At 37.4% G+C, this 16057-nt stretch overlaps 1 protein-coding gene across 34 annotated transcripts in view; it reads right to left on the reverse strand.

Moving 5' to 3' along the window:
• Positions 1–16057, reverse strand: part of LOC112045305 (microtubule-actin cross-linking factor 1) — a 301412-nt gene that overhangs the window by 40987 nt on the left and 244368 nt on the right. For all 34 annotated transcript variants that reach the window (XM_052884590.1, XM_052884654.1, XM_052884658.1 and 31 more), the window contains 13 exons: positions 15611–15742; positions 14933–15045; positions 14143–14284; positions 12975–13141; positions 11854–12013; positions 11072–11268; positions 10279–10469; positions 9819–9943; positions 8818–8978; positions 7965–8089; positions 7307–7506; positions 6489–6683; positions 5843–6067 (listed from right to left, as the gene is read on the reverse strand). In XM_052884590.1, the coding sequence (XP_052740550.1) occupies positions 5843–6067; positions 6489–6683; positions 7307–7506; positions 7965–8089; positions 8818–8978; positions 9819–9943; positions 10279–10469; positions 11072–11268; positions 11854–12013; positions 12975–13141; positions 14143–14284; positions 14933–15045; positions 15611–15742 (2133 nt within the window). The remainder of the gene's footprint in view (positions 1–5842; positions 6068–6488; positions 6684–7306; positions 7507–7964; positions 8090–8817; positions 8979–9818; positions 9944–10278; positions 10470–11071; positions 11269–11853; positions 12014–12974; positions 13142–14142; positions 14285–14932; positions 15046–15610; positions 15743–16057) is intronic.

The following is a 16057-nucleotide window of genomic DNA, read 5'->3' on the forward strand; positions in this document are numbered from 1 at the left end:
TAAGTAAGGAGTTGCTTGCCAATGACTCTATAAAGGTGAGCTTTTACGCATTTTATATTTGATTCCCATATTCCACCGAAATGTGGAGAACGCGGCGGAATGGTTTTCCATTCTATTCGTTTTTTTTGTAGTTCTAGACCAAATTTATTTTTATAGTCTAAGCTAAGTAAAAGAGAATATATTTCATCTAATTGAGCCTTTGCTCCAATAAACGTCCCGGACATGTCAGTCCAGATGGTATTTACTGGACCGCGTCTACTCAAGAATCTATTTAAACAGGATATCATGTTATCTGATGTTAAATCTGACGCGAGCTCTATGTGTATTGCCTTTGTCACTAAGCACACGAATAAACATATATACGCTTTCTGTGACTGATATCCACGTCTGCGAGTGAGGGTTATGCGAATCGGACCTGCGTGATCGATTCCTGTAAAAAGGAAGGCCTTTGCTTCCTGGAGGCGATAAGACGGAAGGTCAGCCATGATTGGAGAAGGGTGCGAAGGTTTCATCCTAAAGCAAATATTGCATTTATGAATTCTAGACCTAATAACCGTCCTAGCGTCAAGAATCCAAAATCTTTGTCGTATGATCGACATTAAAAGACCTGCTCCGGTATGACAGTTCTTTAAATGATAATTATCAATTATTAGGTCAACTGCGTGATCATGTTTAGGAAGCAAGGCGGGATGTTTGGCTTCGTAGGGTAAATCTGCATTCGAAAGCCTCCCTCCTATACGTACAATTCCCTTATCATCGAGAAAAACAGACAACTTCTGTAATTTTTTTGATGGTAATTGTTTATTTTTTAAGCGGGTTATTTCATCAGCGAAATGAACGCGTTGAATTTCTTTTATTAAAGCGTTTTCAACAAAAAATATTTTATTGACTTCTCCAGTGTCAGGCAAAAGTCTAGCGAAGCGATAAACATATAAAACAGTGCGTATTAATTTATTCCAAGAGGAAAAGCGTTGCGTTAAATTATATAATATAGATTGTTCGCATTGAACGTTAGTTATTACTAGAGTATTACTTTTAAACTCAGGCAGCGTTTCATATGTCGCGGGAAAAAAATCACTTTTGGGCCATTCAGAAGGTGGTCTATTAAGCCACTCTGGACCATTCCACCAAAGTGAATGCGATATTAATTGAGCTGGTAACATACCACGTGATAAACAATCACTAGGATTCTCAATTCCTGCTACGTGGTAAAAATGTTGTGGATCCAAATTTTCTTGGCATTGAGAAACACGATTACTTACAAATGTATTCCACCTATGCGGAGAGGATTTTATCCACGACAAAGCGATGGTTGAATCGGAAAATGCGTAAATTTCTTCAATATTAATGCGAGTAGAATAAGTTTCCTTTACGATTTTAACTAATTTCGACATTAAAAGAGCGGCGCATAACTCTAACCGGGCAAGTGTAGTTATTTTCAGTGGGGATACTTTCGATTTAGAACATAATAAATTTACAATAATATTGTTATGTGAATCTGTAATGTGTAAGTATACCACACATCCATATCCGTTAAGGCTTGCATCACAAAAAGCTACAATATTTACTTTGCTTCCCTCTTTAATGCCAGTATGACGCGGTATTTGTAAAGAATCTGATAAGAGAGAGAATTCTTTCGTTAATGCTAGATATTTTCTAGTTACATTTTCGCAAGGTGTGTCATCCCAGTCAACTTTATTTATCCAAAGTTCTTTAATAAGTAATTTTGCGTACAAAATAACTGGTGACACAAGACCTAAAACGTCAAATAGCCTAGCGACAAAAGGTAAAATCGTGCGTTTCGTACATTTATCATCCAATTTCGAGATGGTAAAATGAAATATATCTGGTTTAGGCTCCCAAGCGAGACCTAACACCTTGCAAATATTATTTTTATCAGAAAAATTTACAACTGTGCGGTGCGTGTTCGGTAAATTATCTAACAGTGACGTAGAATTACTGGTCCATTTGACTAGCTCAAAGGCGCCAGATTTGAATAATGAGACTAATTCTCGTGATAATTCTTTCGCTGTTTCCTCATTCGGTTCTGAGTGTACTAGGTCATCCATATAGAATTGTGATTTGGCAATTTCACTCGCCAATGGAAAGCGTTTATTTTCCTCACTACACAATTGCTGTAATGTTCGCATTGCGAGATACGGACTTGACTTCAATCCGAAGGGAACGCGATTGAAATGAAAAATGCGGATATGTTCTTTATCGTGAAAACGAAATAAAAATTTTAAATATTTCCTATCGCGTGGTGTAACTTCAATTTGAAGATACATTTGTTTAATGTCCGCAGTCATTGCTACCGGAAATAATCGAAAGTTCAAAAGAAGAGTAAACAAATCGGCTTGTAAATTTGGACCGACATGTAATATATCATTTAGTGAAATATTATTAATATTTTTAACCGAAGGGTCAATTACTATCCTTACTGGGCTAGTAATTTTTTCTGGCCGAATAATGGGATGGTGTGCTAAATAAAATCCTTCATCCCTTTTTTCGAGATCATTAACCTCGGATATATAACCTAAGCTCAAATAATCGTTTATGATTTGGTTATATTGCGTGCGTAAAGTGGAGTCATGATTAAGTCTCCGTTCTAAAGAAATTAATCGTCGATATGCGTTGCGATATGAATCATTAAATATAGTAGGATTTTTGTAAAATGGCAAAGCTACTGAGTATCGTCCATTTTCGTTACGAGAAATCGATTCTGAATATAATTTCTCACATTCGATCTCCGCTGGACTAAAATGTTTTTTAACAGGAATTTGATCTAATTCCCAAAAGTTTTGCAGATCGAAACTTAACTCGTTTATAGCTAGCGCGGTAAAGGAGTTATTACTTTGTTCACAATACTGATTGCAGCTTCCCATTAATATATATCCAAATGTAGTAAGTAACGCTGCAGGACCGCGCGTTTCAGGTATAATTTTTTTACCTATATATATGTGCGGGAATAATTCCGCGCCTAGAATTAAATCGATACCGCCTGGGATATTCCAGGTAGGGTCTGCGAGAGGTATATCGCTGATATAGTCCATGTTACACGTATTAACGTATTGTGTCGGTAACTGGTCTGTTAAACAATCTAAAACAAGTGCCCTTATATTATATTTATTCATAGGATAAATTCGCGATTGTATATCTAACGTTACATAACCATGAATAGGCTGTGAACTCATTCCTATTCCTTTAATGAATGAATTATACGTTGGCTTTATAGGTAAACTTAACATCTGACAACATTTTAAAGTTATAACATTATTTTGCGATCCGATGTCGAGCAGGCATCTAATATCAACCTTATTACGTTTCTTATAAGGCGTAGCCCTTACAACAACACTCGCGAGTAGTATATTTGACCTACCTTCATTCATGTTCGATTTAATCAGAGTGTTCGTATGGCGTGCGTTAGAGAAGGATGCGACATAATTTTGAGAGGTGTTTATCCTAGCGTCAGAGGGAGACGGCACTGTTCTCGCAGTTTCACTCTGTGCATTGTTGCAAACAGCTGATGTATTCCTTTGTGCGTATTTAGTGTTATTATTATCCCTATGCAATAGCTTATGATGCTTTTTGTTACAAAAACAGGTGACCTTTGACTTGCATGATCTTAAATTGTGAAAAAGTGATAAGCAATTTATACACCCATTTTTTGATTTAATAAATTCAAATCTCGATAAAGGATCATTAATTTCTATAAATTTTTTACAATTATAAAGATTCGAGTGACTTTGATTACATAATTCACAAGAATTTGTCGTTGCATTGTTACTTGAAAAATCAGTCTGTGCAATCAATGTTTTGTAGGTATTACGGGAATTTGAATTTGATATTTTTTGAAGCGAAGTGTTAGAACGTTCGAGAATTTTTACTTGCATTTGAACGAATTCTACTAATTGCGTGTATGTAGGTATATCAATATTTTTCGATTGCAAGGACATCTCAAAGTTTTGTATTATTTGCGAATCCATCTTTCTTAAGGCACAGTGTAATAAAATAAAATCTGTAAGATCGGAAATATCAATTTGTTTTAGTGCGGCGACTGAAGAAGAAAACTTTTCTATAAACATATTTAAACTGTTTACATTATTAGAACAGTTTTTCAAATCGAAAATATTATTTAAATAATGAGTAGCTAATGCGCGTTTATCTTGGTATTTTTTTACCAAGTTATTCCAAATGATATTATATGTATCGCCATTTGGAACTAAGCCTGCAGTAAAGGTCAATGCACCTTGAGTCAATTTAGAAATAAGATATTGAACCCTTTGTGAATCTGTTAAGTTTTTATTTAAATGTACGTTCGCCTTAAATGTTTCGTAAAATATAGCCCAGTTTTGTGGTTTCCCATCAAAACAGGGAATTTGTATTGGAGCCAAATTAATGTGGGCAGCTTCATTCTTAGTATTTGACAAATTATTATTAGTATTTGACAAAATTTTATTCCTAACTCTTTTCACTGTTGAGTACAGATCCTCAAATGAATCCAGCGCCTGGTAGTCAGGCTGGGCTTTCGGATTTATTTGTAATGATAAATCATTTATGCTATCCAATATGTTTTCGAACTTCGCATGTAATGCATCGATAGTTTCAGACTCGTTCATAAAAGTATCATTTTTTCTAGACTCGAAGGTAGAAATGGCCTTTGAACTATCATATAGCCTATTTAGTCTTTGGAAGATATTTTCCTTTTTGCAAATAAGTATATTCAACTGCGTTTTTAATTCACTGTTCTCCATCTTATTGAAAAGAAAAGAAAATGAGAATTAAATAAATTATAACTAATCTCGTGATGATATTACACAAAGTTTGCGTGAAGCGGCGCGCGCGTGGCGGTACTCATTCGAACTTAATGTCGATCGCGGAGTTTACGAGAATACTTAGATATTCTTTACGTAAGTATATATAAATGCGGAATGACTTAAATCTTCATAATAACAAGAGATAAGACATGTAATTAAGTTATAAGCGTTCTTTGGATATCACAAAGATGGCGGAAGAAAAAACTATATGAGTATGCCTAACGTATGACGTAGGTATGAATTTTAGTTACTGTTAATAGCTAGAACACTATCCTAGGCTCGAATGGACCAAACTTATGGTGTGACACGTGTAAATAGTGTCCCACCTTTCTTGTGGGGGTTGATGCGTTTTACAAACTTTAATTGGCGGCGGCGTATATTTGAGCAAAGTACACCAGTTGTCATTTCATTCAAACATTACACGAATAGAACAGTAGATAACAGCCTATGGACTTACCTTGCTTTTCGGCTTTCTGCGGGCGTCGTGAATGGCTTCTAGATGTCCACGCTGGTATGGCACCACTATAGGATTTCACTAAGTTTTTAGTTCTGGGTAATGTGTAATGACAACTGTCTTTAAACTTTTAATGCGTTGCGTTTGAAGTGCACGACCGTCTTCGAGTGGCGCGAAAATCGGAGTCCGACCGTCGTCAGTCAACGCGTCGCTTCGGTCGACAGCGCGAAAGCGTTTTATGACCTTATTTGGTCATTTTGAAGCCTCGATCATTTGATTGGTGGCCGTTGTTAGCCACGCAAAATTGCACCTTACATGATAAGCCATAGGTGTCATCCAACTCTACAGCGCGTTTTTTATGTTTTCATGAAATGACAACAAGTAGGTATATACCTACTTGTACCGGCTCAAGCACAAGTTAAGTTTAAAAATAAGATTAAGGGTGGGTTTCACCACCTTCTGGTAAGTTATTCACGAGTTTTGTCTTTGTCATTTAACATAAAGTAAGAAAGTGATAAAACTTACAGACGGTTATCAGAAACTGGCCCTAATTATTTGTTAAAATGCCAACCTGGTCTCTGGCCTTAGCGGAGTCAGCGTAACCGCTGTCGACCAAGTTCTCTGCAGCTCTCTCAGAATCCGCAACCAGATCATCAGCTTGCTCCAACCTCTTGTAGAAGCGACCAAGGTCATCCAACTGAGCCTTCACAGTCTTTATCTCACGTCCGGGCGACTTCATGCCTTCCAACTCCTTTTCTAAGTCGGTAAGATCGTGGGATACACTCTTCACTTTGTCCTGTACAAAAAGTAAAATGATTAAGGTAATTTGAGATTACTTTTTTATTTTCTTTGGAAACAAAATAGGTTTAAGTTCTTGGTGACTATTAGACGGTAGTGTAATGATATACTAAATTATAAAAGTATAATAACGAGATTAACGGATCAGTAAAGTAAGACAAGGTCGGAAGTAGGCAATGAAAACCTTGACCCGGCCAATCAACAAAACAGAAAGACCTATCAAATACCAACTTGCTGTATTGATTTTCGTGGTCCTATTTGGGTCAGACTATTTGGTAAAGCAAGTATTTGGTAATGGCATACTTAATAACGTTCTTTTAAAAAAACATTCAATCAACTTCCGAGTGGCAGTTGTTATAAATGAAAGAACTAAAAGTACCAAAAGATGAGCATAATTTTAGCTTGATAAGATTCCTCACCTGGAATTGTAAGAAAGCAGCAGCTGCGCCAGCCAATCGTTCCCTCGCGTCTTCGGTCTTGGCTTCCAGATCTTGCAGACGTTCGGCAAGGGCTCTGGCCGTCTCCTCCAGCACGGGTCTGGCTCGGTTGCCGGCTTCCGGACCGCCGAATTCGATCGCTAGTGCAACGATATCATCCGCTGCGATGTTGACGCTCTAAAAAGTGTACGCATTAAATTAAACCACCATTGAAGAGACTCGCAACAAATTTGCTTTTGTTTTACTTTTAAGTTTCTTATTATGACAGATAATGTATGCAATTTCCTTTACTGCGATATTTTTCCTGCCACCAAAATTTAAACACCTTTAAGGCGTAGGGTCTATAGTCCTTTTTAGGCAAGAGCTCTTATGCTTTTCATTTATCATGGTTGGAGTCAGACGTAAGAGCTATTATACTACATTTTTGTTATTTATAGTGTCCTAACAATAACGAATTTGTTGTTTAAATAAAAAGCTAATTCTATAACTATAATATCTTGTTATATAAAACAGAAACTTCTAAAAAAAAATATTTATTGATTCCTATAGATATATGTTTTTAGTTTTCTGATACTCTGACAGAACAATAGTGACATTTGATAATTGGTGAGCTAAGTGAAATCACGCTACAAATTCTTTACAAGAACTACCTGTATCATACATATATGCAGCACTATTCTGTAAAATGTTATTATAACTCGTCCGTGTCAATCTCTATCTATAGTATAGTGTTAGAAAGAGAGATAGAAAAGAAATTCACACTGTCGAGTCGAGAGAAATCTGCTACTCCTGCCACTAACCTGCAGCGGTGCTCTCAAAGCCTGGACGTGATCAACCAATCGCGCAACAGCCTCCCTAGCGGCGGCCGGTGGTGCCACCAAAGCAGCTTCCAACTTCTCCTCACATCTGACCAAGGGCGCTTCTACCGCGCGGACCTTGTCGAGGAACTCCCCGAGTTTGCGCGCCGTCGACTCTAGGTATTCCACTTGTTGCAGTACTTCTGTAGCAAAAGAATAATTATTGAATACTAGCGGACGTCCGCGACTTCGTCCGCGTGAAACCCTACCCCTACCCTAAGTATCCTAGTTCTAAGATACCTCTTCACCAATTTTCAGCCAGCTTTCTTGAGTTAATATATGTAACTAAGACGACTTTCTTCTATTTAAGATTATAAACGTGAAAGTTTGTATGGATGGATGTGTTGATGTTCGTAACTCTTTAACGTCAAAACTACAGAATCGATTTGGCTCAAGTTTGGCTAAAAATAGGTTAAAATATATCGCACTTATGTCTAGAAATAGCACAGTTAAGTAAATAGCTTTATTAAACAGTAAAGGGGGTTTCTAGAGTAACCTTGAACATTAAATAATATTAGGTCAGAAACAGATTAAAGGAATTTACAACGAAGAACCTCTTTTAAAGGTTTTTCTAATAATTAGCGGAAAAAAATGCACAAACCGTTGTTAATCCTGTCCCATCTCTCCTTCATGAAATCAAGTTGTTTCCTAACGATGTCCTGGTCCACGTCGCACGCCGAGATGAAAGTTTCACCTAACGTCCTGTTGTTCTCGTATTCACCAGATCTGTATGAATTATTTGTTATTTATTAATATTGTAAAATATTCATTAGCAAATCAAGGTTTCCGTTTTGTCTCTATCAATTTTTCATTCATTAGGGTGGTATAAAACGTAACCATAAAAACCGTTTTATAACAATAGAACTTGTACAAACAATCAAATGTCCAAGAATAGTTATAAACTAACTACTTTTAACCTGAGAGACAATTTGTAGGGTTCAGTATTTATGGTTTCACACAATACCAACGAATTTACTCTGTCTAATGAAAGTAAAGACTGAAATCACCCGCCAAATTTAAAAATCATTTAAACAAATTAAAAAACCATGCGTTTTCATAATTTGTTTAGATCATTTTTTTTGTGAATACATTACTAACTATAAATAAGTATTAAACTCAGTTATTCCAATATTTGCACTATAATTTTCAGAATTTACTCCGATTTTTTTAATTTGGCGGGCGATTTCAGTCTCTACTTTCAATAGCCAAACTCTATAATTTTATAGATATTTAAATATTTGACAATACATCTGAAGTAGAGTTCTACTTCAGATGTATTGTCAAATATTTACTTAACGTTTTTTCTTTAAGACTTATAAATAACTACAGAACATAATGCCAGCTATCCCGAAAGTTGTCTTCTGTATCATTATCACTAACGGCTGACACACTTTCACTGTTCAAAAAGTGGATAGTATTTAAAATAAACGAATTTGATTCTGTGAAAGACTCACCTCTTCCAAACGTCATTTCTTATCTGTTGCAATTCACGAAGTTGTTTCTCAACATCTTTCTTAGTGAAAGCTACAGGCGGCAGTTTGGCCAGTCTGTCTTCAGCGTCGGACAACCAGGGTAGGAAGGACTCTTGCGCTTTGTTGTATTTACGACAGTGTTCCTAAATGAAATTAAAAAAAAATACAATAAAAATATTTTGACATACGATAGATCGATTGCTGTAATCTTATCACAAACTATTTACAAAGATCTCCGGAAATAGCAATAACAGATTTTTTTATCTAAATATTATTATCTGGCCATGTTACATAATAGATTCTCTTTCCGCAATAGCTAACGCTAAAACTAAATTATCTGACATACCCGATGATATGTTGATCAAATGACCTATCGACAACGAATGTCATTCCCATACATTGTTTCGTTTTAGAAAGCCTCAAGCCGGATTTATATTTGTCTGACGTGTCGTGTCGTGACGCATCAGAACAGCATCGTTATCATATATTTTATATGACAACGTTAACACTTATGTGTTGTAAATGTCGTGTGTCGCTTCTGATGTAACGCAATACAGAATGTATGATACCGATTCACAACACGACACGTCAGACAAATATAAATCCGGCGTTAGCGGTTGTATTATTATTGTATAACGAGTAATAGTCTAAGACGCCTTTCGCTGATCCGCCTCTATTGTTGTGCTTCTTATGATTTCATATAATATCTATCCAGACGGTTTTTAAACGCAATAAGTGGGTTTGCGGTTACCACATCTTCAGGCAATTTGTTCCACAATCTAACTACTCATTACTGAGCAAGTGTTTGAGGGATTTAAGGGAAGCTCTTTGGCGTCTGAGTCTGATATTGTAGCCTCTCAAATTAGGGTTACACTTACGAGTGAATATTTCTTTTAACTGCTCTACATTATAGAAGAAAGAGAATAGATATGTAAAATGTCTTATCATGTCATGCCCAGAGGTTAATGAGAATATTGGCTCACCATAGCAGTTTGCAGTCTAGTTTGTCTGTCCACAGTTTCTCGCTTGAGTTTCTCCCATTGGGTCTGGATCCTGTCCAGGTCTTTGCGCAGGCCGCTATACGCTGGCTTCTTTTCCATTTCACGACCTGGTTAAACAATTGTAATTTCAATATATTTTAAACATAGTTGACGCACGTAGAACATTGTACGACGTGTTTATATTATATATCATGAAGTGTTTCTATTATACGCGATTTTCTAATTCACATATAACAGGCCCTTGATTTAACGTATTGAGTACCGTAGCATATTAAATAATACCTATACATAGAAGGTAAACATTACAACATTACATTTATAGAACTTAAGTCTCTTGGGCTTTTTTACCCGGCTCAAGCGGAACGGGACACTTTATCGTGCGTGCAGACGTTTAAAAGACGTTATCACGTCAAGAAAAGATAACGAGGATAAATTGACCTACCTTTGTCAAGCAGCATGATGATCTCGTGCTCTCGCTGCGTGAGGTCTCGGTACAGCGGTTCGTGCTTGGCGACCTGCTGCTGTAGCTTGTTCTTATCTGCGGACACCTGCAGTCTGCCCGGCAGTGACGTCAGCTCTGACTGCAGCCAGCCCAGAGTGCGGGACACGCTCTCTTCCAGGTTACGCCCGTCCCTATGAAGACAATCATTATTACAGAAGGCAGCAATCCTTAAGACGGCGCGTATTGTAAGGAGGTTCCTCACTCCGGAGCCCTACCACCGTTTTTGCTTGAGCACTTTAATGCCTCGCAAAGGGAGAGACCGAACTGAATGTTTATTTTTATGAAATTTCAATTAAATTGACATAGTGAAAAGAGGGATGCATGGATTCAATTAGATTTTTCTTAATACGAGAGTAGAGTGCAATATTTGACGAATGTTTGTATCGATATAGCTAAGCAACTTCGTTCGTAACACCCCCAATGCGGGAACGGGCCGGGGGGCGTATATCGATGAATGAGACCTCACTTCTCCGCACGTATGATTTCACATCTTCGCAGTCTTTCCCCTCGTCGCCCGCATATCATGTGAGTGTCATCAACGAACTTGCCAGACTATAGATATATGAATTGTTACTTTTTCACGCAATAACTACTGAATGGATTTAGCTGAATTTTGGAGTGAAGTGAATACAGTGGATTCATGCATAGGCTACTAATTGACCCGAAAAATTTATTGTTCTCTTGGAAACGAAAAATAGAAGTCGGGAGCTAATGAAACTCAAGCGATACTCACTTGAGTGCAGCTTCAATCTCCGCCTTCCTATGGTCCAGTTTGCGCTGCAAGGCGTCATACTGTCTGGCCGCTGCAGCCAGCTTGCCCTGAATATCCTGTCTCGCGCCCGCATCTGCCAGCACGTCGGCCAGCGCCGCGCCAGCTGCTTCTAGGTCCGCGAGCAGTGGACGTTGGCCTTCTAGTTGGCGTTCCAAGTTCTGTGAAAAACAATGATTTAAACCTCAAAAGTTTCACGATAGAAGGGCCGGACCGCGAAGTCATAACTTCGATGCTCATCTACTGGAGTATTGTCGTACCGACTCCTTACAATCTTTTTCGAGACAGAATATATGATACAAAACTTTTATACAACGGATGATGATTAAAAATTAAATACGCATTTCATACTATATTAAATGTGATCATCATCAAATCTGGTACAAACAAGAGCACCGTGACGTTGATGACTTTAAATTACCGGAAATACTAGCAAACTCATTAATGATAGATGCTATTTATTTAATAGTTGTATCTTTACTTTGGCGTAACATGCCTTTACCTTACATGAGAGTATTAAGCTCAAAGTTTCCCAATAATTATGATTAACATTATCATCAATCAAACCCAAATCCCGCTAACCCGATATTGCGTACGGTTCCAAATCGCTCTTTCGTTGCGATGGTACGAACGAGAGATGTTTTCGATTCTGACATTCTCATTCGTCTTTGTCTCTTCTCGACATATGTCAACAGGCCTATTGGCTATGCAGTAGGCCATTCAGATAGGCTGTATGATGATCTCACCTCAACTTCCCGCAACTGGTCGGCGGGTTCGCGCTGCGACGACACGTCGTCCAGTTTGTCGGATATGGCGTGCAAAGCGTTCCTCAGCCTGGTGAGGCCGGCGTCGAGTTCGCGGGACGTGTCGGCGGCGGCGCCCAGACTTTCCGCACGATGCTCCAATCTGTCCAAGATTACATAAGGATATTACCACCAAGAATAATGATTATAATAGAGCAACTGTTGAGAATATCGCCGACTCTTCCCAGAACAACTTGCCTTCCTAAACGGTGGTAGTGTATTTACAGTCAAACTTGACTTTGATATTGAATAGTATAGGAATATAGATTTATTTGATTTTGAAGGTTTACAGATTTAAAAAAAGTACAGCTTTGCATTGCATTGTTAGTAATTCAGAGTTACCTATTGGGATGATCTATTGTCTGTTGGTAGAAACTAGAAAGTCAACCTCTAATGAAAATAATGAAAGAAAATGTGCTGTGGATGAAGTAAAACACAAAATATAATTTTTTTATCAGCTTCATAATTAGATGTGCTGTCCGAAGTTGTTATAGCTGATTTATGATTTTCAAATTAGAAACGGCTTATTAAAAAACCTGTGTATATTTTTTAGAGTGTAGACTCCTTAATAGATCCTAGTAGCGTCGTCATATGGACCAGTGCAGAAACTCTACCAGAGTTGAGATAGTGAATAAGCTTAGGGAAAAGAATCTTTTTCTAAGAGCGTCTCCTGATAGACTCGGAGCGCAGTTTATAGGGTTGGGAAGGATCGGTTATACCCATCGATCGTAGATCGTTAGATGGGCCTCAAAGCGTCGCGGAATTGTCATTAATTTCGCACATTAAGTACGTCACCACTCGTAACACATTTCTCTTTATTCATGTTGTTGCTTGTGTTTTTACGCTTCCAAAATGAACACGAAGGTATAATTAAGGGATTAAAATAAGAAAAAATAGTAAATAATTTTTAAGTCCACGTCCATCACATCATGCGCTTGTTACGTATTTTACGTAATAAGAGATGTGTTTGCACGTCTTTGGGTAATGACATAAAATTGTTTATTAATGAGGGGCCCACCTAACGATTTATATAGATGGTTATACCAGTATATCAAGTAACGTACTTGTTGAGAAGATCGTTCCAGCGGTCCTGCAGCACTTGCAGTTTTTGGCGCAACTTGTTGGCCTCGGGATCATCTGCCGGCAGTCTCTGGAGTACGGTGTGAGCCACCTCTTCTAGATGCACCAGCTGGGGCTGCTGACTGCGGAACTCCTCCCGGAGTACTTGGACCTGGTTAAAAGATAAATAAATTAAATGAATGTGGTTGAGTTTAAGAATTTCTTTCGCAGGTCAAATTGCCCTGTTTTGGTTGGCTCTAATGATTGATTTGAAAAATAGGAATGGACTTCCTTTACGATTTCCTTTAATTTGTACAATTTTGATCATGTAAAAGAATAATATAACTATATTTCTTAGATATTAGATGTTTTACAATATCGAACTAGTGGAATTAAATATAAATTATCACTAGTTACTTATTCGCGGTTTGCTCGCGGTTTTTCAATCAAATAATGGCCAAAGTCTCTGTTTCTATCCCTTAGTAACAGTACATTTTTTTCAATAAAAGTTGTTTTACATCTTAACTTCTCCCGTTTTCCCAACATTTCCCTTCACTGCTCTGCTCCTATTGATCGTAGCGTGATGAAAAGTATACCATAACCTGCCCAGGAGTGTAAAGAATAATTGTACCAAGTTTCTTGAAAATTCGTCGAGTAGTTTTTATTTCTATAACGAACAGACACACAAACAACAAATTTTATTGATTGCATTTTTGGCATCAGTATCGATCACTAATCACCCCTTGATATTTAAGGAAATATACAGAATTGATATCTCTAAAGACTTATTATAACTATAGATAAGATGAGGTCTATTTCATATTCCTATCAGCCTCAGACCAATTATTGTATAGGACCTGCCTCGCTAGACGTTATTTTTCTGTCAAAGTATATAATCAACGATCTAATGCGATAATAAAAACTGTCTATAGAATGATGTTAAATAGCTGTTAAATAGCTGTTGTAATCGTGTTCGTCGGTTAAAGAGCTCCGTAAAAATACCTTTTTGTGTAATTGGATTGTGTAAGAAACGGGCGAAAACTTCTAGTTTAGTATAAGATATATGCAAAATCTAAACTCGTTTTCCTCAGAAAATGGCAGACAATTTTGTTCGTGACTATGAATGCGATACAGGTCCTTCTATAATTGGTCTGAGCTATCAGCAATACTAACCTGCTGCACTTGTGTCTGCACAACGCGCGAGTCCGAGGAGATGGGTCCGAGCGCCGCCATCATTCGCTCCTTCGAGCCCAGCCACTGCGACAGGGACGCGTGCGTGTCGTGGAAGTCCTTCATTTCCTCCATGACACGGATCCTACAAACAAAACATTTTTTTTAAAGCGTATTGGAAGACATTGACTTCCCATAGTTAAAGTAAATCAGCGCCTGCATTCTGTAAAGTTACAGCGATGTGACATCGCCCATTTCCATGACAACTACATTGTTAGAGACATTTTGTTTTTGGCGTCTCATAGAAATAAAGTTCAAATTCTGATAAAACTTGTTATAGGCGAATATTACATCGACGAGTGTAATATATCAGAATTACACCCTTGATCTGATATATCACATCAAGACCGAATAAAAGGCTAGCATAAAAAAGCTCTGATGCTAAATCCAGTCAAACGCTTTCGACATATCAAATTAAACCTCAATCGCCTCATCCTTTTTGTCAATAGCCTCACCCCTGTTGTAAATAATACACTGTAAGATATTCTCCTGTGTGTACCTATTCCAGAAGACTGAAGAAACAATACTGACCACCAGATCAGATAATACTGAATTTTCAAAAGACAATAAACTAATACTAATTATGGTATAGGCCTGTAGTTTTTAAACGCTGCCCAAACCTATTTTATTCCATGATCAATGAAGTAAATTAAGTACAAAAGCATGTTTTATTTATTCATCTTCCTGCATGATCAATGAAACGACAAATCATCAAAGTATTAAAACAAATTACTTGTCTTTGAAAGCGTCGTGAAGAGCTTTCCACCGTGCGGCGACCTCCTCACACTCGTCGTGCAAGTGATCCGCGCCTTCCACCGCTTGCTTACGACGTAACAGTTCACGGACCTAAATGACAAATTGACAGACACATTACATAATATAATGTCTTACCCACCCACTTTAGCTACTCAAAAGTTAAACCATTCATTCAAGTGTGTTTATAGTAATAGCCGAAGAGGGGATTTTTGCAGTTACTCGAGCGAGATAAACATAAATACCTATTTAGACTATACCTTGTTGAGTACCTCCACCAAGTATGAGCCCTGAATATTGGTGGGTATGTTTAGGGCAACAAAAAAAACTAACTTCAGAAATACTCAACCAATACGTCTGATAAGAATATAGTAGGTCAGTTAATTGCTAAAAGGTGTGCATTTCGAAAATCTAACAATTTGGGCGTAATGTAATGGAATAGGAGTTTCTTAAAGTTACAAAACAAAACCCTTATATTTTAGTCTCGAGTTACGAACGCGACTAATTTTTGACTTATTTTTAAGGAAAATAACCTCTTAATTAGTCGCTAAAATTTCAGTAAGTCAAAGTAATAAAAATTGCTTTTAAAGTCTGTGTTTTTTTGTCCACGGCTAAATGCGAAAAAGTAAATATTTTTTCATATCGTAATATAACTTGCCTGCGTCTTAGTGGAATCCAAAATGCTCTGCTTTTCGTACATTTCCTCGAGAACAGCGCGCGCTTGTTTGATGGTCTTGTCGGCTTCTTCTTTAGTGTTGGGAACAGACTCCTTGGGAAGTTGCCTTTGGACCTGTAACAATGTGTGTATTAGTAAACATGACCGTTTTATCAAAAGTAAAACATTTGTGGACAGATAGATCGACGTAGATGCGGTTTTTTTTAAATTAGAAATCTGAGTTTATTAGAAAATGATGAAGGGGATATCCGGGAAAAGAAACCATTCAAACAAAATTTCTAACTGTCGGAAGCTTTCCGAAATAAAAAAAAAGATCATTGATAATTAAGTTTAATTGTTCAGTAGTTATCTCAGACCAATTATTGTATAAGAATTGCCTCACTAGACGTTACTTTTCTGTCAAAGTATATGATCAACGATCTAATGCGA

This window comes from Bicyclus anynana, chromosome 2 (assembly GCF_947172395.1).
Source record: "Bicyclus anynana chromosome 2, ilBicAnyn1.1, whole genome shotgun sequence".
Lineage (NCBI taxonomy): Eukaryota > Metazoa > Arthropoda > Insecta > Lepidoptera > Nymphalidae > Bicyclus > Bicyclus anynana.